General features: G+C 47.7%; 1 protein-coding gene across 1 annotated transcript in view; it reads right to left on the reverse strand.

The window, feature by feature from the left end:
• Window positions 1-22,484, reverse strand: part of ATP5PD (ATP synthase peripheral stalk subunit d) — a 69,201-nt gene that overhangs the window by 38,375 nt on the left and 8,342 nt on the right. The window contains exon 2 of the mRNA XM_082271202.1: window positions 9,137-9,267. Coding sequence (XP_082127328.1) covers window positions 9,137-9,258 — 122 coding nt within the window. The 5' untranslated portion in view covers window positions 9,259-9,267. The remainder of the gene's footprint in view (window positions 1-9,136; window positions 9,268-22,484) is intronic.

Raw genomic sequence — 22,484 nt, forward strand, 5'->3', positions numbered from 1 at the left:
CCCCCCAATACTTACTTGAGCCCCCTCTCTAAAACCTTGCGGCCAAAGGAAGCATCCGCAGATGCCAGCACATCCACCTTATAAAATTTGGTAAAAGGTGTGCACTGATGATCAGGTCGCCGCCTTGCACACCTGAAGCACAGATCCCTGATGGTGAAAAGCCCAGGAAGCACTAAGCGCCCGAGCAGAATGTGCCTTGACAGGGAAAGGTGGAACCTGACCCTAAATTAAATAAGCCTGCACTACTGTGTCTGATCCATCTGGAAATAATCGCAGCAGACACAGGCAGCCCTTTCTTTGGGCCATCCGTGAGCACAAAGAGCGAGTCAGACTTGCGAAAAGACTCAGTAGACGCCAAATACACCTTGATCGCCTGAACATCTAGAGTATGCAGAGCAAATTCCTTAGGATGTTTTGGCTTAGGACACAAGGTAGGTAACACCATGTCCTCATTTAAGTGAAAACTGGAAACCCCCTTCAGCAGGAAGGATGGATCCGGCCGAAGTACGACCTTGTCCCTGTGAACCACCAGATAGGAAGAACAGGACAACGCCACCATTCCCGACACCCTGCGTACAGAAGTGATAGCCACCAAGAAAGCCACCTTCTGGAGACAAGGTAAGCAGGGGAACCTTCCGATCATTCTCAAAGGGAGGCCTCTGGAGAACCCACAGCACCAAATTAAAGGTCCCAAGGTTGTAGCGGAGGTTGCACCGGAGGTACCAAGTGTCGCACCCCCTGGATGAAGCTACGTACCAAGGAATGAGTGGCCAATGGCCTCTGGAAGAAAATAGCCAAGACCGAGACCTGACCCTTGATAGTACTCAAGGCTAGGGCTGGGCGATATAGTATCGATTTTTTAGTTTGAAAACTGATTTTTTTTTTTCCAAACTCGAGTTTTTTTTCTACAATTGTTTTTTCCGCCTTGTGCAGCCAGCCCCCGCGTAACTACACACACCCTGGGCTCCAGCCAGCTCCTAGTCCGCCGCACAGGAACCGAACTCCCCAGTAACGGACCACCGCCGCACCTGGATGTGACGTCAGCTGCGGGCGGTGCGTCTGTACAGGGGCTGCGGCGCGCTGTGATAGGTACAGAGAACTCCCCGGCCTAGATGTGACGTCAGCTGCCGGGAGAGGAAGCGGGCGGTGCGTCTGTACAGGCCAGGGGCTGTGATAGGATAGGTACCTATCCTATCACAGCCCCTGTACAGACGCACCGCCCGCTTCCTCTCCCGGCAGCTGACGTCACATCCAGGCGCGGCGTTGGCCGGTTACTGGGGAGTTCACAGTCAGTAACTTAGCACTCTATACTGCTCTCTCTAGCAGGACAGTCATTTAGCACTCTATACTGCTTTCTTGAACAGAATTATATTCTGCTTTCTCCAGCAAGAGTCAACAAGTACGTTATACCACTCTCTCCAGCAGGACAGTCACTAAGAACTGTATTCTGCTCTCTCCACAAAGTCGGTCTACAGACTCTATACTGCGCTCTCCAATAGAATTCTATACTGCTCTCTCCAGCAAGACAGTCCTCAAACATTCTACATTGCTTAGGACAGTCAACAAGCACTCTATTTACTACTCACTCCAATAGAACTCTACTATGCTTTCTTCAGCAAGACAGTCTACAAGCACTTTATAAAGTTGCACTTTTGACACTATATCTGATGTCTGCAGTCATTTTTTAAGTGCATTGAGGAAAAAAAAAAAAAAAAGGAAACTCGAATTTCTTTTTTTTTTTTTTTTTTAAAAAGATTTTTTTTTTTTTTTTTTTAATGCAAAAATCGCCCAGCCCTACTCAAGGCCAACTTCCCGTTGAAGGTAGTCCAAGATCCAAGCCCCCGAATAGGAGCGAGGGTGGGTCCCAAGGGACTCACACCATGCAATGTACGACTTCCACGTACGATGATAAATCTTCCCAGAGTAGGAATCACTGAAGGAAACAATCCACTGTCCCTCAGCATCTGGCTTTCAACAGCCAAGCCGTCAAAGCCAGTGACTGTAAAGAAGGATGGAAGATTGGCCCCTGAGACAGTAGATCCTTCCTGAGAGGAAGCCTCCACGTGGAGTCTGCGGCAAGCCAGGTCGGCGTACCAAGCGCGACGAGGCCAGTCCGGAGCCACAAGAATGACCGGAATCCCTTTCGCCTCTATCCTGCGAAGTCGTCTTGGCAGCGACTTGAGAGGAGAAAAGGCATACATCGGCCGGTACTGGCCCCAGGGGGCCACCAGCGCGTCTGCCAGGGGGGTCCCGAGAGCAGGCCCTTTGTTGATACGAAATACCAACAGATCCACGTCTGGAGTGCCTCAGCGAAGGCACAACTGCTGAAACACCTCCGGATGCAGGGACCACTCCCCTGCATCTAAGGCCTGGCGGCTGAGGTAATCTGCCTGCCAATTTTCCACTCCCGGAATATGGACAGTGGAGAGAGCTAGAACATGGCGCTCCACCCAACATAGAATGCCTGCCACTTCCAGGGCTCCAAGGACACTCTTAGTGCCCCCTTGGTGATTGACATAAGCCACGGCATTGTCCGCTTGAATGCGCACTGGACAACCCTCCAGACGTTCGGTCCAGTGCGCCAGGCAAAGCCGGATCGATCTCAGCTCCAGGACATCGATTGGCAATCGAGATTCCTCCAGGGACCAAACTCCCTGAGCAGAGTCCTGATTGAGGACTCCCCCCCCCCCCACCTGGACAGACCTCGCAACCGTGGTGACAATTGTCCAGTATATAGGGAGAAAGGATTTCCCCGACTGACGCATTGGGGACCGGAAGCCACCAGACCAGGGACTCCTTCGTCCTGTGGCTTAGCCGAATCCGAAAGTCCAGAGAATTCGGGTGTTTGTCCCACTTGAGAAGAATTTCCCTTTGAAGAACTCTCGTGTGGAACTGAGCGAATGGGACCGCCTCGAAGAAAGACACCATCAGTCCCAGTACTCTCATACAGGTCCGAAGGGACGGCCGGTCGTTGGACCTCAACAGATGAACCGCTGACTGGAACCTCTGGAGTTTTTCCGATGGAAGAAACACCCTGGCTGAGGACGAGTCCAAAGTCAGGCCCAGACAGACCAGTCTCATTGAAGGGGTCAGAGACTACTTCTGAAGATTCACGACCCACCCAAACTCCTCCAGAGTTCTCTTGGTGACCCCCAAGTTTTCCCTCAGTAACGCAGGGGGCTCCGCACAGAGAATCAGATCGTCCACGTAACCCAAGACCAATATCCCCCGCTGTGGTAACAGCACCAGGATTGGGGCCAACACCTTTGAGAAGACCCGAGGAGCGGAGGCGAGACCAAAAGGGTAACGCCAGGGAAAGATTTGTGGAAGGGGAGGTTTGGGCCTCACAAAACAAAGGATATAATGGCACCTTCCCCCATATAGGAAAAATGTACAAATACCAAAGAAGGGTATAGATCCACCCACAAAGTTGGTAGAACTATACCCAAAAGGGGGATTTACATGTGCCTCTAAGAGTAATTGTATATGCGTATGTTTATAAACACCATAGACAAAGAATAAAAAATTAACAAAAAGTTTTTATTTATAAAGACAGTATAAAAGATTTGTACATCATTACATTTATATCGATCAGCAGAATAAATAATTCATGCAATATTTGTAAATACATAAATGTTGCTGGAATTACGCATTTCGCAATAGGCGCTTCTTCAGAATCCAGCAAAGAGATGTAAATCATTAGATCATAGCTCAATTTTAGATATCTAAAAATATATAATATACTTATTAGATACATGAACAAAATGGCATGGTAACGCCACAAACTGATAGTGATCCTCTCCCATGGCAAAACGGAGAAAACATTGGTGAGCGGCACAGATTGGAATGTGAAGGTAGGCATCCTTGATGTCTATTGAAGCCAGGAAATCCCCGATTTAGGGAAGCCACCACCATGCGAAAAGTTTCCATCTTGAACTTTTGAGCGTGAATAAACACAATCAGTGCCTTTAGGTCCAGGATCGGACAAACTTTGCCCTCCTTCTTGGGAACCGTGAACAGGTTGGAATAAAACCCGTGAAAGCATTCCGCGTGTGGAACCGACTATCACTACCTACTGTAGCAAGTCCTGCACTGCCCCATAGTGCGCTTGCAAGCGATCCAGGGTTAGGCGGCCATTGGAAGGGAAAAACCTGACTGGAGGAGCGGATCGAAACTTGATCTTGTAGCCAGACAGCACAACCTTCCGGACCCATTTGTCTGGGATCCGGGCCAGCCACAAGTCTGAGAACCGGCAAAGGCGTCCATCCACCCCAGTGACAGGTGGGGGAGCACTTCAGGTCGAGGGGGCCTCGCCCGCAGGCCTGGCGGAACCGGACTTCTGATTCCCAGACCAGGGACGCTTGGAACCACCGGAGGGTGCCTTGAAAGAATTTGCCTCATCGACTGCCCCCCAAGGAAGAATACTTTCTGTGAGCCGAAAAGGACGGACCTCGCGCGAGGGTCCCTACCCTTGAAAGCCCGCATGCGAAAATGTACTCTTAAACACCCCCCCCCCCCCCAAGAACATTAATGTCGTCCAGGGTACCCCCCAAAATAGACGGTCCCCCCTGAAAGGGGTGTTCCATCAAGGCCTTCTTAACAGCCTGATTCACAGACCAGCACTTCAGCCAGAGCATACGCCTCATGACCACCTGACGACCCAACAGGTAAGTAGTGTCCAGCGCGGCATTGCAAGCAAACTGCAGCCCCTGCACCATCTGGTCCAACAGTTCCCCAAAGGCAGGAGGGACAGGCTTGCCCTCCACGTCACAGTGTAGAAGCTTCACCCATTAAGTCACTGTTTGGGTGACAAGGGCCGCAGCAAAAGCAGGCCTCTGTGCAGTCCCCACCATAGCGTACATGTTGTGGGCCACAGCCTCCACCTTTCTATCCTCTGGGTTCTTAAAGGACGGGAATCTTCCACCGGAATAACGGTAGCCTTGTTAAGCCTGGAGACTGGTGGATCCACCTTAGGCGGCACCGACCACTTCACCAGAGCTCCTCAAAGGGGTAGCGTCTAGTAAACCGCCTAGACACCCCAGGGGAACGTTTCAGCTGATCCCATTCTTTGGCGAGTAGGCCAGCCAAAAAGTAGGGAAAAGGAAACAAATAAAAATTTCCACCCTTGAAGGCTTATGGGTGCCGAAGGCAACCTTTGCCCCAGGAGCAACGACAGCCACATCCTCCAACTTTTTCACGCACAGAAAACCAGTGTGTCCACCAGCACCTTATCCTGCGCAGCAGTAGAGGTAGAGAGCTTGTCCTCACTATCAGAGGAGGCATGGCGCAGGGTACCAGACCCGGCCGGGGTACCCACGTATGCGGTGGCTGAGTCAGACTCAGAATCCGAGACATCAGAGTAGCCAGGGGTAGGTGGGGGTCATTTCTTCGCAATCACCCTCTAAAGGCCACCTCCACCCGGGACACAAAAGCTTCCAGGACCACTGAAATCGCATCAGTGGACAATTGAGATCCAGAGGGCCCTGTGGCCTCCGTGAGGGGGTCAGGCGGGGACACATGTTCTGAGGGGTCCATGCTGCACTTATAGAACCCGCCAACAAACTGAGAAAATGACAGATAAAAACACCAGGTCAACCTAGAGGTCAGGCACACGCTAAGGAACCCCCACAGAGAGAGAGAGAATATGCTCCCAGCAACTCACTGTCCCTATATAGCACCACTATCAGGAAGGTCTGCACGTGTCGGCGGCGGCTCAGTAAAAGGAATTGAGCCAGGAAACCGCCCAGGGTGAAGGGAGGGGTGCCTCCCACCAAAAATGCCTCCAGGCACACCCACCGGCCTTCACAGCATGAAATCCACTGCAAAATGGCCGAAAATGGTTGTACCAAGATGGCCGCCACCATAGACGATCGAGGCTAGAGGAAAAATGGCGGCCCCGCACAGGAATCGGGACCCACAGGGGGACCCCCCGCCAAGGCCCCCCTTGCACAATCAGTCGAGCGCCGCTGATGGTGCACTCCCTGGCCCCCCTGCGGCCTGCAAAAGAGGTCCCAGCCCCAGGAAGGCCCAAAGAGTCCCCCACGTGGAGGGAGGCGGGGGGGTCACAATAGGATAGAGGGAAACCCAGAAGTGTGAGAGTGCGACCATCCCAGGGAGAGGGCCCGCGTCCAGCCCAAAATCCACTAAGGAAAGGGGGGGGGGGAACGTTTACTTAGCATACCGGGAACACAGGCGGGCGCCATCTCCTGACAGGACCCCACACCACCAAAGTGGGGGGGGCTGTCGGCCAAATAGGAATGCTGTGACGCAAGCCTAGACCCTGTCATGTGCGTCCTGGCGAGACGTTTAACTCGCTGGGCCAGTCCCCGTCCAGTGGAACTATGTCGCGGCCGACCCAGCGTAGAGCTAAGGCCTGCACACGCTTGCTGGCCAGACTAGGGAGACCACTGGATATAGGTATCCAGCCCGTCGCCCAGCTCACCATAGTTGATTGAAGATCTCACAGGAAAAAATTCCGGAGAAAAAAAAAAAAGCTAGCTATAAAAAGTTTCTACATAAAAAATAATTTTTATGCTAGGACCAAAAATCCCAGCAAGGATCTAGGTCCTTACTCCTGACTAGGCCTAGGACTGCCCATAGGCGTAGCCAGAAATTCTTTCAAATACTGTGCCTTACTTCTCGTGAGTAGGTGCAAAAAAATGTGAGCAATAGTGAATAGATTAGTTATGAACTCTCAGTGCTATTAAATACTTGGGATATAAATGTGCTGGCTATTTCTTTTAAAACACCCACTGGGAGGGGTGAAACGCGTCAACGTACTTCCGGTCTTGTCAGCAAAGTCAAACGTCACTTCCGGTAAGGTGGAACGCAAGCGGAAGTGCGGTGGAACGCACACCGCTTGTTACTGCACAGACCGCAAGAACCGCTTGGAGATTACATGATGAGCCCATGAACATTGTGAATAATGTAAGTGTACATCTGTACCTTTTGATAATAATACTTCTGTAACGTTTTACACTATTTGGAGTGTTTCTGTCTTCCCATATCGCGGAGTGATTACTTAAGAGGGTCCCTACCTGCAACCGCCATATAAAGCCTTCTAGACCCCCCTAAGCTGTACAGCCTAGGGGTCCACGCCTTCTGGTAAGTAGATTCACTGTTGGGGTTAATCACTGGATGACCACTGGACACTTATTTGTTTGATTTACTGCAATACATTGTTTATTTTTAGTGGAGTACATTCATATCCACCTATTCAATAGTGTTGGGAGTGTATAATTAATCTATTCATTTGGTTTACTAAAATATAATTATTATTAGTGGAGCACATTTATATCCACCCATTTAATAGCACCGGGAGTGCATAACTAATCTATTCACTATTGCTCACATTTTTTTGCCCCTACTCACGAGAAGTAAGGCACAGTATTTGGAATTTCACTTCATTAAGTTACATTTTTTGATATATGCACTGTCTTTAGCGCTGTGTTTTTGTTACAATATTCTTTCGCTGAGTGATGAGCAGCAGCGGCAGTATTGTTTTTTGATTTATGTTTTGCCTAAGCGCAGGGTGGACTCTGCATTCAGTCATTTTTTCACAGAAATTCTTTCTGCCTAGTGTCCTACTCCTGTAGAGGGCGGTATTAGCTACGGATATGCATCAGAGGACTGCATCCGTCAATGAACTATAGAGAAAAAAAAACAGGCACAACTTATTTGGGAGGATTTGTTTAATCTCTGTGCAACACCTGAGGCCAGTCATGTCAGTGGGTATATGTAAGGTTTTACAACCACTTTAAGGCCCCGTTCACATAGGGGCGATCCGACTTGGGGGGGCGACCTCGGAGGTCGCGGTGCGAGCAGGACTTCATAACATTGAAGTCTATGGCGGTCGCCTCCGGGTCGCCCCAAAGAAGCTCCGACTTAGAAAAAGGGTCCAGAGCGACTTGTGTCACTCCTATTAGAACGGGTCCGCAGCTTCCCTATGGAAGGCAACCTGTGAGGCGACCAGGTCGCCTCACAGGTCGCCTTAGTGTGAACAGGGACTAAAAGCTTGTGTCACAGGGATTTTGAGAACAAAGAAAAAGGAAATATTTAAAATATAGTGCAAAAAAATAAAAAAAAAAAGCCTCCCTGTACCAAATGCACAGCTCAGTGTACATTCAAAGTTTGCAAGAAAAATTTTTATATATATATATATATATATATATATATATATATATATATATATATATATATATATATATATATATATATATATATATATATATATATATATACATACATACATACACACATATATACATATACATATATATATATATATATATATATATATATATATATATATACATACACATACACATACACCCAAACCCAAAATATATATATATATATATACATACATACATACATACATACACACATATATACATATACATATATATATATATATATATATATATATATACACATACACATACACCCAAACTCTGCACTTGCCTCATGCAGATTTTTGGCAGCAGTAAACACCAATACCTATAATCTGGCATTAAATTAAATCCAAAACCAAAATGTGATGCGCCATCCTAATAAATACTGTATTTATCAGCATATAACACGCACCTTCAATTTAAGGAGGAAGTTTCAGGAAATAATCATTTTAATTAAACAGTAAACAGCCCCTTTCATTATACAGCCCCTCTTTACATTAGTTTTCCCATGCACAGTACACACCCCGTTTATTATAAAGCCCCCTTTACACTGACAGCCCCCCTGTACTCCCAGGAGACCCCCAGTCTCCTGGGACAGTCCTGCCAGCGTACTCTAAACTATACAAAAAACACTGCCAGCCCCTTTTCAATGATGCTTCCTACATTGTGACATTGTGTCATAATTAGCAGCACTACTCTACTACTTAAGCAGAAAACAATGCAAAATCCACACATATGGGGTTGATTTACTAAAACTGGAGAGCTCAAAATCTGGTGCAGCTCTGAATAGAAACCAACCAGCTACCAAGTTTTTTTGGCAAAGCTTAATTCAACAAGCAACCGTTAGCTGAATGGATACCGTGCACACCTGCGCCAGATTTTGCACTCTCCAGCTTTAGTAAATCAACCCCATAGTATATCACTGATTTATGCAGATGGTTTTTTAAGTTCTGAGCACTCACTTGGCAGCCACAGCATCACTGCGGGTCTTCAGTGCATTAAACATAGCTTTTTGATTTGGAGGAACTCTTTCTGCAAATGCCAACCAGTCAATCGCCTTGGTAGCAGCTCTGCGACTCGCCATGATTATGGTCTGAAAAAAGAAAGGATATAGTCAGGGCCGTTGTTAGCTATCATGGAGCCCTGTATGACCTACCCGACAGCCCACCCCCCCATTCCAAAACTTCAAAATTATACTTTTGCTAATTTGCTGGAAGGACTAGGGCACCTGTGTGAATGTGGCATTTTTTTTTTTTTTTTTTTTTTGCATCGTCCATTAATTTCAATAGGCTGCCTAACACATAGGTATGCATGCCTTTTTTACACGTGTGTTTGACCTTACCACGTGGTACTGTAGCAACTGCCCACATCAGCAGAAGGCAGTGTGTTTCCTTGTGGTGCAGAAAAATGCCTACTCTTGCACGCGTTCCTGCACCACAAGTGGTGTGAACAAGCCCTAAAAACGGAAAGAACTTACCGTAAAATCCTTTTCTCTGAAGTTCGACAGACACAGCACCTTATATTCAGGACTCCTAGGGTTATGCTCCTTCTAGGAATAGGCACTAGGCAGAAAAAAAAAAAAAAAACGTTAACCATGCCTCTGGGGGCGGTCCCTGCAGGCATAACCCCTCAGACTCTGCTATCAAAGAATTTAGTTGCAAGCAGTGTTTAGAAGACAAAAAACCCAATACCTCAGAAGTAGAGGGGCGGGTGCGTCATCTGTTGATGAACTTCAGAGAAAAGGATTTTACAGTAAGTTTTTACAAAAATCCAGTTTTCTCCATCGTTTATTGATAAATGCAGCTCCTTATCTTCAGGACGCATAGGGATGTCCCAAAGCAGTATCATCATGAGGGGTGGGAAAACAACGCAGAAACAAAACGTAAGTCTCCAATAGCTAAACTTAGCCAACCAGGAAAAACTGGAGCTCACCCGGAAAAAAATTGAACCCTGAAACTAAAAAGGAGTTCTCCTTTAAACTGCAGCCTGCAAAACCTTGCGGCCAATAGAAGCATCCGAGGGTTGCCAACACATCTACCTTGTAGAATTTTGTGAACGTATGCACAGATGACCATGTTGCCACCTTGCAAACTTGTATCACTGACGCATGATGGCGAAAAGCCCAAGAGGCACTCAGCGCTCTCGTAGAATGTGCCTTCACTGGGAAAGGAGGAACCTGACCCTTCAGTGAATATGCCTGCACCACCGTCAGCCTGATCTATCTGGAAATGTTCACAGCAGATGCAGCCAATCCCTTACGAGGTCCATCAGTAAGGACAAAAAGAGCATCTGATTTTCCAAAGAACTCAGTGGTCTCTAAATAAACCCTGATCGCCCGAACCACATTTAAAGAATGCAAGGCATACTCCTTAGGATGCTGAGGTTTAGGGCAAAGTGAAGACAACACAATGTCTTCATTCAGAAGAAAATCAGAAACCACCTCAGGAAGGAGCGACTTATTAGGTTGAAGTACCACCTTATCACTGTGTGCCACCAGATCAGGTGAGCGGCAAGACAACGTCGCCAATTCAGATACCTTACGGACAGAAGTGATTGCCACCAAGAAGGCAACCTTCTGAGATTTCAGAAGGAGGCTTTTGAAGAATAGATAACACCAGATTTAGATCCCACGGAGGTAACGGGGGATCATCACGGAGGAGCCACATGGCGCACTCCCGGATAAAAAAGTCCAGGGTAAGACAGGCGTGGCTAACGGGCATTGAAAACATATAGCCAAAGCCAAAACTTGGCCTTTGATATTACCCAAAGCCAACCGCTGTTCAACCCCTTTCTGCAAAAAAAGCCAAAACTCTAGCGATTGAAAAACAAGCGAGGGTGCACCTTCAGCGAGTCACACCATGAAATGTACGATTTCCACGTACAATGGTAGATCTTCCTGGAAGTGGACTTCCTAGCCTTCAAGAGTGTAGGAATCACAGAGTCAGAAAGACCCCTATCTCACAACACCTGACTTTCAACAGCCATGCCGTTAAAGCCAGCGACTGTAAAGCAGGATGGAAGATTGGAACTTGAGACCGCAGATCTTCCCTGAGAGGAAGTCTCCAAGGGGTATCGGTGACCAGCCTTATCAGGTCTGCATACCAAGAACGGCGAGGCCAGTCTGGAGCCAACAGAATGACCGGAATGTTTTCCACCTCTATCCTGCACAGAAGCCTCGGCAGGAATTTCAATGGGGGAAATGCATAAATCAGCCGATACCGACCACAAGGAGCCACCAAAGCGTCTGTGGCGTTGGCCAGGGGATCTCGAGACCTGGCTAAGAATCTCTGCATCTTCTTGTTGAGGCGAGAGGCAAACTGATCGATCTTGGGAGTCCCCCACTGAACACACAGGAGGCGGAACACCTCCGGGTGTAGGGACCACTCCCCTTGATCCAACACCTGACGACTCCGGTAATCCACCTGCCAGATTTCCACACCTGGAATGTGTACAGCAGAGAGCTGGAACAAAGCTTTCCTCTCAGACCAGAATCCCTACCACCCCCTTGGGCACCAAGACACCCTGATGTTTGATGCAAGCCATGGAAGAAGGACCTGGCACTGCCCTGGCACAGTGCTGGAGACTGAATCCACCACAACAGAACAGATTTTGTGTTGTGGCTCAACCGAATCAAAGAATCCAAGGACTTTGGATCCTTGTTCCATTTTACAAGAATCTCCCTTTGCAAAGGCCTTGTATGGCACTGAGCAAACGGAATCGCCTCGAAGGTTGATACCATCAGAACCAAGGTTCCCATGTAAACTCAGAGGACAGATTGTTGTCCAACAACAACTGAATCGCCCCCTGCAACTTTTGCAGCTTGTTCGGGGGGGGGGGGGGAAAGAAAAACCCTCGCCAAAGGCAGAATCCAGAGTCAAGCCCACATAATCCAGTCTCAGAACCGGGAGTCAGCGCGGATTTCTTGAAATTGATGTTCCAACTGAACTCCTGCAGAGTTCTGACCGTGATCGTCAGATGCCCAACAAGGCTGAATGAGAGTCCACTCAACAAAAGATCGTCCAGGTACCCCAGTACCGCAATCCCCCGCCGGCGCAGCAGTGCTAATACCGGTGCTAGTACCTTGGTATACACTCTGGAAGCAGAGGCAAGACCAAAGGGGAAAGGCCACAAATTGATAATGCTCCTCTGCTACCGCAAAGCAAAGAAACTGCTGGTGTCCAGCGTAGAAAGGGATGTGTAGATATGCGAGGCGAGGCCAAGTGCTGGACTATAACCTGCTCACGCTCTCTGGCCAGGCTGGGAGACCTGAGATTATCCAGTGCGAAACCACAGCCGGCTGTTGCTTGAAGTTCCTCTGGATCTTGGTCCTCAGGAAAAAAACTAGTTAATCACAAAAAAACTTTCCCTGTTACAACTAAGACTGAAGTCTCAGCAGGGAGCTAGGTCCTATTCCTAACACTAGGCAGAACAAAACTGTTTCATGAATGATAGCAGAGTCTGAGGGGTTATGCCTACAGGGACAGCCCCCATAGGCGTGGTTAAGATTTTTTCCTGCCATGTGCCTATTCCTAGAAGGAGCATAATCCTATGAGTCATGACGATAAGGAGCTGTGCCTGTTGATGAACGATAGAGAAAGGTTATTTTTGGTAGGGGAAGGGGACATACCTAGGAATCTTATAATATTGCTAGATCTGAGCTGTAGGTGATAGGAAATGGGACACATTAAAGAGGTTCTTTAAAAAAAATAATCAGCAGCAACAAATCCTGACACTTACCTGTCCAGGGATCCAGCACCATCCTCACCTGTGCTAGTTACATAGTTACAGAGGTTGAAAAAAAGACATCCGTCCATCCAGTTCAACCTATGATGTGTGTGTGTTTGCTGTTAACCGTACATTGTATACCCCTGTATGTTGTGGTCTTTAAAGCGGAGTTCCAGCCTAACCGCACACTCACCTGTCCCACGGTCCAGCGATGCGCCGTCTTCTCCCTCTCTTCTCTGCCGCGCCAGCATCACTGATGTGGGCACCCGGCTGTGACAGTTTGCGGCTTCACAGCCGGGTACGCACTGCGCATGCGCGAGTTGCGATATGCGTCGTGATTGCCCGGCAATCTTCTGGGACCTCTGACATGTCCCAGAAGATTGCAGGGAGGGAGGGAGAGAGGAGAACTTCCACTCAGGGCGCCGCGGCGCTCCGAGCGGAAGTAGGAGCGGGTACATGTCAAAACTAGGTACCCGCTCCCCCCCCCAAAAAATGACATGCCAAATGTGGCATGTCAGGGGGTTAGGACTATTTAAAGCGGAAGTTCCACTTTTGGGTGGAACTCCGCTTTAAGGTGCCCATCTAATTGTTTTTTGAAACTATCGATGATCCCTGCTGATACAACTGCTTGTGGAAGAGAATTCCACATCCTTACTGCTCTTACAGTGAAGAACCCCCTACGTATTTTAAGGTTAAACCGCCTTTCCTCTATTTTTAGTGAGTGGCCACGTGTCTTATTGTATTCCTTTCTCTGAATAGTTTGTTCCTTATGCTAGAGTCGCCAGTACAGTATTTGTACATGGATATCATATCCCCCCCTCAATCGTCTCTTCTCCAGAGAGAATAAGTTCAGTCAGTGCTTGTAGTCTTTCCTCATAGCTGATGTGCTCCATTCCCCTAATTATTTTTGTTGCCCTTCTCTGGACTTTCTCCAGTTCCAGCACATCCTTCCTGAGGACCGGTGCCCAGAACTGGACAGCATACTCCAGATGTGGCCGGACCAGAGTCTTGTAGAGAGGTAGAATAATCTCTTCATTTCTGGAGTGAATCCCCTTTTTTATGCATCCCTGGGACTTATTGCTTGAATCCTAGAAATCTCTATTGGACTAAACACGTTTATGCAAGATTTTTGATACACTGTTTATGTCAATATATATTTTTGTCATTCGTTTATGCATTTAATTATCATATTTTTTCACCATTTATGATCAGCGCTACACAATTGTTTGTATGTATTGTTTTGGATTTCTATAGGTCCAGTGTTTAGCAGCTTTTCACCGTTATTCCTTTATATTCACTCACGTTTAGCGCAGGTTTTTCCTTGATTTTTACAAAAAGGTGTCTGTTTATTTATTCCAATTGGCTATGCTGAACATCTTTGTACTATACAGGGCGTCAGGAGGAACTGGATCGTTCCCAGAATTCCAGGAAGAGATCATCAATGCCTACCTGAGTTCTGGTCGCCAGTCCTCAGGAGGGATGTGTTGGAGCTGGAGAGAGTCCAGAGAAGGGCAACTAAACTGATTAGGGGGGTTGGAGGACCTTAACTATGAAGAGCGGCTGCAATCGCTCAATTTATTTTCCCTGGAGAAGAGACGTCTGAGAGGGGACATGATAGCAATTTATAAATATCTTAATGGGGATCTCAGCTTAGAAAAAAAGCTGTTCATTCGAAGGAATTGCATGAGGACTCGAGGACATACAATGCGATTAGAGGAGAAGCGTTTTAACCTCAGGCAACGAGGAGGGTTCTTTACTGTTAGGGCTACAAGAATGTGGAATTGTCTACCACAAGAGGTGGTTTCTGCGGGTAGTATGGTGGCTTTCAAAAGACTCTTAGACTTACATCTCAAGGATCAGGACATTAAGGGCTATGTTAGATGATTACAGCCAAACACACACCTACACAGGTTGAACTGGATGGACTATTGTCTTTATTCAACCTCACCAACTATGTACCTGTACCCAGGAGGTGTTGCTGCCCAACTCTTTCGGATGCATTGAGCCGGCTGCATGAGAGGCATTTTTCACATGTCCTCCCGAGTACCCCTACCCAAAGACACTCCCAAAAAAAAATGTGTCTGTAGCAGGCGCGGATTTAGGCGTGACACCCGTTATTGTCCCACCTGTCCTGACAAACCTGGTCTCTGCATCGGAGAATGTTTCGAGCGCTACCATACACTAGTGGAGTTTTAGTATGGGGTACAGCACGACACAGTGTAGGGCACACTAACACAGGGTCTCGAAAGATGTTCGATGACTATCGACATTTTGAGAGACCCTAAGCTGGAAGGTTGCAGTTCACACAAAAAAAAAAAAAAAAAAAAAAAAGAAGAAAGCCAAAAACAGTTGTCTCAGTTATTTTTATGTTCTTCTACTCTTCCTACTGTACTTTGTTTTTCATTCTTTTGTTAACCTGTTTCCCTTGCAGGTACTCGTCAGCTGCCACACTGATTTTATATATTCTGACACAAACAGCGTTTGCGCTCAGCATATATGGATACCTCTGATGGCAGCGCTGTGGTAGGCTGATTTCACCACTGCAGTTAAAATACCTTTAGGTATACGTGGAATATTGTCATGTATACCCGCCATTAAATAAGTGGGTTTGGATGTTTGGGCGGTTAATAGTGTGTATACTACACAATTTTCCTGTGGAGATTTCTGTTAGGTTCTCTTTTTTTCGTTCAGCCCACATGGAAAAAAGAAAAAAAAAAAAAAAAAAAACCTACACTATAATGCCAAACAAGGACCAGCAATATACTGGTACGTTGCTGGACTGAGTGGTTATACCAGGATGATGCCTGCATATTTAGGCATCATCTTGGTATCGGTTTTTACAGCCAGCGGTCGGCTTACATGTAAATGCAATCCTAGCGGATAATTGGCCGCTAGACTGCTTTTACAAGCAGTGGGAGGGGACTCACTCCTGCCGCCTTCCACTGTTTTTCTCGGGCTCTCCTGTCCCACCGATCAACCTGAGAGTGCAGCCGGTGGTTCAATTATCTAACCATAGAGCTGATTGGAGACAAGAATGGCTTCATAGGGGATATTTTAATTCACTGTGATAACAATAAAAATGATAAAAAAAAAAAAAAAATCAAGCCCCCCCTGCCCCCCCCCCGTGCTTGCGCGCAAAGGCGCACACAAGCGTTGGTCTAGTGTCATATGTAAACCGCAATTGCAGCATGCATGTGAGATATCGCCGCAAACGCCAGGTCGAGGGCAGTAATTCTTGCAGTAGACCTCCTCTGTAAGTCTAAAGTGTTAACTTGTAAAGACTTTTAAAAATGTACATACGTAGTTTGTAGTCGCTGCACATGCGTGCACAATTTTTAAAGCAGGTCATGCTTGGTATCTATGTACTCGGCATAAGATCATCTTTTAAATTTTACCAAACAATTTGGAATTATATAGTGTATTTGTGCATTCAATGTTAAAAAAAAATTATTTTTTCTGCAGAAATTGCGTTTGGAAAATCTGTGCGCAAATACTGTGTGACAAAAAAAAAAAAAAAAGATTGCAACATCCACCCTTTTGTTGTGTAGGGCCTCTGCTTTAAAGAAACATATGTTTGGGGGTTCAAAGTAATTTTCTAGTAAAAAAAAAAATATATATATATTTTTTCCATGTAAACAAAAAGTCACAGAAAAGACTTGGTTTTCAAGTGGTTAGAAGAGTGGGTGATGTGTGGCTAAGATTGAGCATAAAATGCCGTGACAGTTTAAACACCCCCCAAATTACCCCTTTTTGAAAAGTAGACACCCAAAGCTATTTGCTGAGAGGCATATTGAGTCCATGGAGCATTTTATATTTTGCCCTATGTTTAGGGAAGGTGACAATTTGTGTAAAAAAAAAAAAAAAAAAAAAAACAAAGTTGTCACTAAATGCTATATTGCCATGGGTATATGTGGAATGACACCCCAAAATACATTCTGCTGCTTCTCCTGAATACAGGGATACCCCATGTGTGAGACTTTTTGGCAGTCTAGCTGCGTACAGGACCCCGAAAACCAATCCCCACCTTCAGGCTAAGGGCGTAAATTGTTGATTTCACTCCTTACTACCTATCACAGTTTTGAAGGCCATGAATTGCCAAGTTAGCACAACCCCCACCCCCCCCCCCCCCCCCAAAAATGGCCCTATTTTGCAAAGTAGACACTCCAAGCTATTTGCTGAGAGGCATAGTGAGTATTTTGCAGCTCACATTTATTTTGGAAAATGAAGGGAAAAAAAAAAAAACAAAAAACAGGAAAGTGCAATTCTTTTCCTCTTTCTTCAATTTCCAAAACTTTGTGACAAAAAGTGAGATCTGCAAAACACTCAACATGCCTCTCTGCAAATAGCTTAGGGTGTCTACTTTCCGAAAAGGGGTCATTTTTTGGGGGGGGGTTGTGCTGTCTTGGCATTTCATGGCCTCCGAAACTGTGATAGGTAATCAGGTGTGAAATCAACAATTTATGCCCTTGGAAAGCCTGAAAGTGTTGATTGGTTTTTGGGGTCCTGTACTCGGCTAGACTGCAAAAAAGTGTCAAACATTGGGGTATCCCCATACTCTGGAGAAGCAGCAGAATGTATTTTGGGGTGTCATTTCACATATACCCATAGCAACTTTGTGTAAAAAAAAAAAAAATTCCCGAACCTTGTGGCAAAATATAAAATATTCCATGGACTCACCATGCCTCTCAGCAAATAGCTTGGAGTGTCTACTTTGCAAAATTGGGTCATTTGGGGGGGTTGTGCTATCTTGAAATTTTAGGGCCTCCGAAACTGACAGGTAGTGCGGAGGTGAAATGTACAATTTTTGCCATTAGAAAACCTGAAAGTGGTGACTGGTTTTCGAGGTCCCGTACACAGCTGGGCTCCCAAAAAGTCTCACATGTGGTATCCCTGTACTCAGGGGAAGCAGCAGAATGTATTTTGGGGTGTCATTCCACATATACCCATACCCATGTCATGTGTGAGAAATTTATCTTTTAGTGACAACTTTTTTTTTTTTTTTAAACACAAAGAATGGAATTTTCCCAAAACTTGTGGCAAAATATAAAATATTCCATGGACTCACCATGCCTCTCAGCAAATAGCTTGGGGTGTTTACTTTCCAAAATGGGTCATTGGGGGGGGGGGGGGGGGGGGTTTTGTGGTATCTTGACACTTCAGGGCCTCCTAAACCGTGATAGGTAGCGAGAAGATACAATGAAAAATGTACGCCCTTTGAAATTCTGAAGGTGGTGATTTGTTTTCGGGGTCCCGTACACAGCTAGGCTCCCAAAAAGTCTCACATATGTGGTATTCCTGTACTCAGGAGAAGCAGCAGAATATATTTTGGGGTTTAATTGAACATATACCCATGGCATGCGCGAGCAATATATCACTTCAATGGCAACTTTGTGTAAAGAAAAAAACATTTTTTTTTAAGTCATTTTTCAAACACCTGTGACAAAAAAAATGAAATATTCAATGAGCTCAGCATGCCTCTCAGGACATTCCTTAGGATGTCTATTTTCCAAAAAGTGGTAATTTGGGGGGGGGGTTGTAGTGCCCTGCCATATTTTAGCACTTCATGAAATGAGATAGACAGTCACAAAGTAAAAGCTGCATAAATGTCAGTATTTACACCATAGTTTGTAGACGCTATAACTTTTGCGCAAACCAATAAAAATACGCTCATTGAGATTTTTTTTGTCAAAGACATGTAGCTAAATACATTTTGGCCAAAATATATGACATAAATTGGATATTTTTTAAAAGACAAAGTTGAAAAACTGAATTTTTGTAAAATCTTACCTGTAAAATTCCTTTCTCTGAGTCCTCCGACAGTCGCCGCCCTCTTCATATTCGTCACAATGGGTATTAGACTTTGCTCCGAAGGAGTAGCTAGGCAACAGAATATGTCAATATAAAAGTTTTAACACATCCCACCCCCAGGGGGTGGTCCCCTCAGTCAATACCCTCCCACTTCCTGTATCCATACTCCAGTTTCAGTGGAATAGCAGTAGAGAGTACAAACAACCCCAAAAGAGGGGCGGGGGCGGCGACTGTCGGAGGACTCAGAGAAAGGAATTTTACAGGTAAGATTTTACAAAAATTCCGTTTTCTCTTACGTCCTCCGACAGTCGCCGCCCTCTTCATATTCGTCACAATGGGGACGTCCCAAAGCAGTGCAAACATGAGGGGTGGGAAACGCAGCCGCGCCCAAGGCAACGCCGTCTCCACAGTAGAGAAAGGAACCTTACCAAAGGAATGAAACCATCTGGGCAACAGAAGAAAAAACTTGCTCAACAGAAGCAAAAAAAAATCCCAGGAAAACAAATAACCTAGGGATAACAACATGTATCCCAAACAGCCAAGAAGCCCATACAAGAGGCTCTAAGGAACTGCCGCACGAAGAACCTTGCGGCCAAAGGAAGCATCTGCCGATGGCTGAACATCCACTCTGTAGAATTTCGTGAAGGTGTGAACGGACGACCAAGTCGCCGCCTTACACACCGGGGCCACAGAAGCCCCATGACGACAGGCCCAAGACGTACTCAGAGATCTTGTAGAGTGCGCCTTCACAGGCACAGGGGGAGCTTTCCCCTTCAAAGTATAGGCCTATTCCACAGTCTGTGTGATCCATTTGGCAATGGTAGAGGCCGACGCAGCCAAGCCCTTCCGAGGTCCCTCAGGAAGGACAAACAAGGAATCCGACTTGCGGAAAGATTCAGTCGATTTCAGGTAAACCCCAATCGCCCGAACAACATCCAAGGAATGCAGCTCCACCTCCTTCGGATGTTTGGGCTTCGCGCATCAATGTCCTCATTGATGTGAAAATCCGAAACTCTCTTCAGAAGAAAAGAAGGGTTGGGTCGCAAGACCACCTTATCCAGATGAAGGACCAAGTACGGAGACTTGCAGGACAAAGCCGCCAGCTCCGAAACCCTACGAGCCGAAGTTATCGCCACCAAAATAGCGACTTTTTTGGACAACATGGACAACAAGATCTTCCTGATCTGTTCAAAAGGAGCGTGTTGTAACACGGACAGCACAAGATTCAAGTCCCAAGGAGGCAAGGGTGCCCTCCTAGGAGGGACCAGATGTCGCACCCCTTGAACAAAAAGGTACTAACCAAAGAGTTAGACGCTATAGGACGTTGAAAGAGAACAGCCAGCGCAGACACCTGACCCTTGACCGTAGCCAACGCCATACGCTGGTCGACACCCGTCTGAAGGAAGGACAACACCCTAGACACAGTATGTGCGAGGTGAAAACCCCCTGGACTCACACCAGGCAAAACAGGCCTTCCAAGTACGGTGATAGACCTTCCCCGAGGAAGACTTCCTCGCGTTAATCAAGGTGTGAATGACCTCCGGAGAGAGACCCCTATCCTTCAGGACCTCGGTTTCAACAGCCAGGCCGTCAAAGCCAGCGACTGTAAAGCAGGATGGAATATCGGCCCTTGAGACAAGAGATCTTCTCGAAGAGGCAGACGCCAAGGAGTGTCGACCGCCAGGTTCACGAGATCCGCGTACCAGGACCGGCGAGGCCAGTCCGGTGCCACAAGAATCACCGCGTGTGGTTCCGAGTTCAACCTGCGAAGGAACCTGGGCAGCAATTGAATCGGCGGGAACGCATACAGCAGTCGATACTGGTGCCACGGGGCCACCAGCGCATCGGACGCGTCTGCCCGAGGATCGCGCGTCCTTGCCACAAACCTTTTTACCTTGTTGTTCAGACGAGACGCGAACAGGTCCACTTCCGGAAGACCCCACTTCGCGCACAACATCTGGAAGACAGCCGGGTGGAGAGACCATTCCCCCTGATCCAGGGTCTGGCGACTCAGATAATCCGCCTGCCAGTTCTCCACCCCCGGAATGTGTACCGCCGATATCGCCGGGACATGAGTCTCGGCCCAAGAAAGAATGTCGGCCACTTCCCGAGCCGCTCGGGCACTCCTGGTGCCCCCTTGGTGATTGACGTAAGCCACCGCCGTGGCATTGTCCGTCTGCACCCGAACCGGACAGCCGCGCAGCCTGTCTGTCCAACGGTGAAGGCAGAGAGTTATCGCACGCAACTCCAAAATGTTGATCGGAAGGGAGGATTCCTCCTCCGACCAAGTCCCCTGGGCGGACAGAACGCCCAGAACACCACCCCAGCCCGACAAGCTGGCATCCGTGGTGATCACCGTCCATGAAAGAGGACGAAAAGACTTTCCCCCCCGACACCGCCGGGGACTGGAGCCACCACAGAAGATCCCTTCTGGTGCGATGGCTCAACGAAATCTGGACATCCAGAGACTGCGGACGCCCGTCCCACTTGGACAGAATCTCCGCTTGGAGACCCCTCGTGTGAAACTGGGCAAAGGGAATCGCCTCGAAAGCCGAGACCATCAGACCCAGACACCGCATGCACTTCCGCAGGGATGAGCACGGAACGTCCCTGAGGGACTGGACTTCTCCCTGAAGAACCCCGATTTTGTCGTCCGGTAGGAAGACCTTCGCTTGGACCGAGTCCAGGATCATTCCCAAATAGGGAAAACGAACCGCCGGGCACAGTATCGATTTTGGATAATTTATCGTCCAACCAAACTCCTGCAGAGTCTGCACCGTGACGGACAGATCATTCTCCAGACCCTGGCTGGTCGCAGAGCGAACCAGAATGTCGTCCAGATAACCCAGGACAGAGATGCCCTGGGCCCTTAACAAGGCCAGCAGTGGCGCAAGCACCTTGGTGAAAACCCGCGGAGCCGAAGCGAGGCCAAAAGGCAACGCCACGAATTGGTAGTGATCCTCCGCGATGGCGAATCGAAGGTACCTCTGGTGACCCTCGAAAATGGGGATGTGTAGGTACGCATCCTTCAGATCGATGGAGGCCATGAATTCCCCCGGAACCAGGGCAGCCACCACCGACCGCAGAGATTCCATGCGGAACTTGCGAACCCGCACAAAGCGGTTTAGAGCCTTCAAGTCCAGAATTGGACGAACCTTGCCCTCCTTCCTGGGTACAGTGAACAGATTTGAATAGAACCCCCGAAATCTGTCCCGATGAGGCACCGGGACCACCACTCCCTGAGCTCTCAGGTCCCGCACCGCCAGGTGCAGAGCCCGCAAACGCTCCAGAGACAGTTGAAGATTTGAGGGAAAAAATCTGCTCTCCGGCCGAGAGAGAAACTCGATCTTGTAACCAGATCGAACGATTTCCTGAACCCACCTGTCCCAAACACGGGCCAGCCAAGGTTGTAGAAAACCGAGCAAGCGTCCCCCGACCCCAGAACCGAGTGAGGGCGCCCCTTCAGGCCGCACTGTTGTGGGCAGCGGATCCGGATTGGCCGGACTTCTGCTTACCTGTCCACGGCTTCTTTTGAGAGCCCTGACCTTTGAACGGTTTGCCCTTAAAGTGCGGCCGAAAGGCACGAAAGAACCCCCGAGAGGGCCGAAAGGAAGCATGCTTCTTACCAGGAGCCGACTTAGCCTTCTGGGATTGGGGTAAGAGCGTGCTCTTACCCCCAGTGATCCCCTTAATCAGAGTATCCAAGGATTCGCCAAACAGACGAGAACCGTCATAAGGGAGATTGGCTAAAGTCTTGCGAGAAGATTGGTCCACCGA

The sequence above is a fragment of the Pelophylax lessonae genome (assembly GCF_965119305.1).
Source record: "Pelophylax lessonae genome assembly, chromosome: 11".
In the NCBI taxonomy this organism is placed as follows: Eukaryota; Metazoa; Chordata; class Amphibia; order Anura; family Ranidae; genus Pelophylax; species Pelophylax lessonae.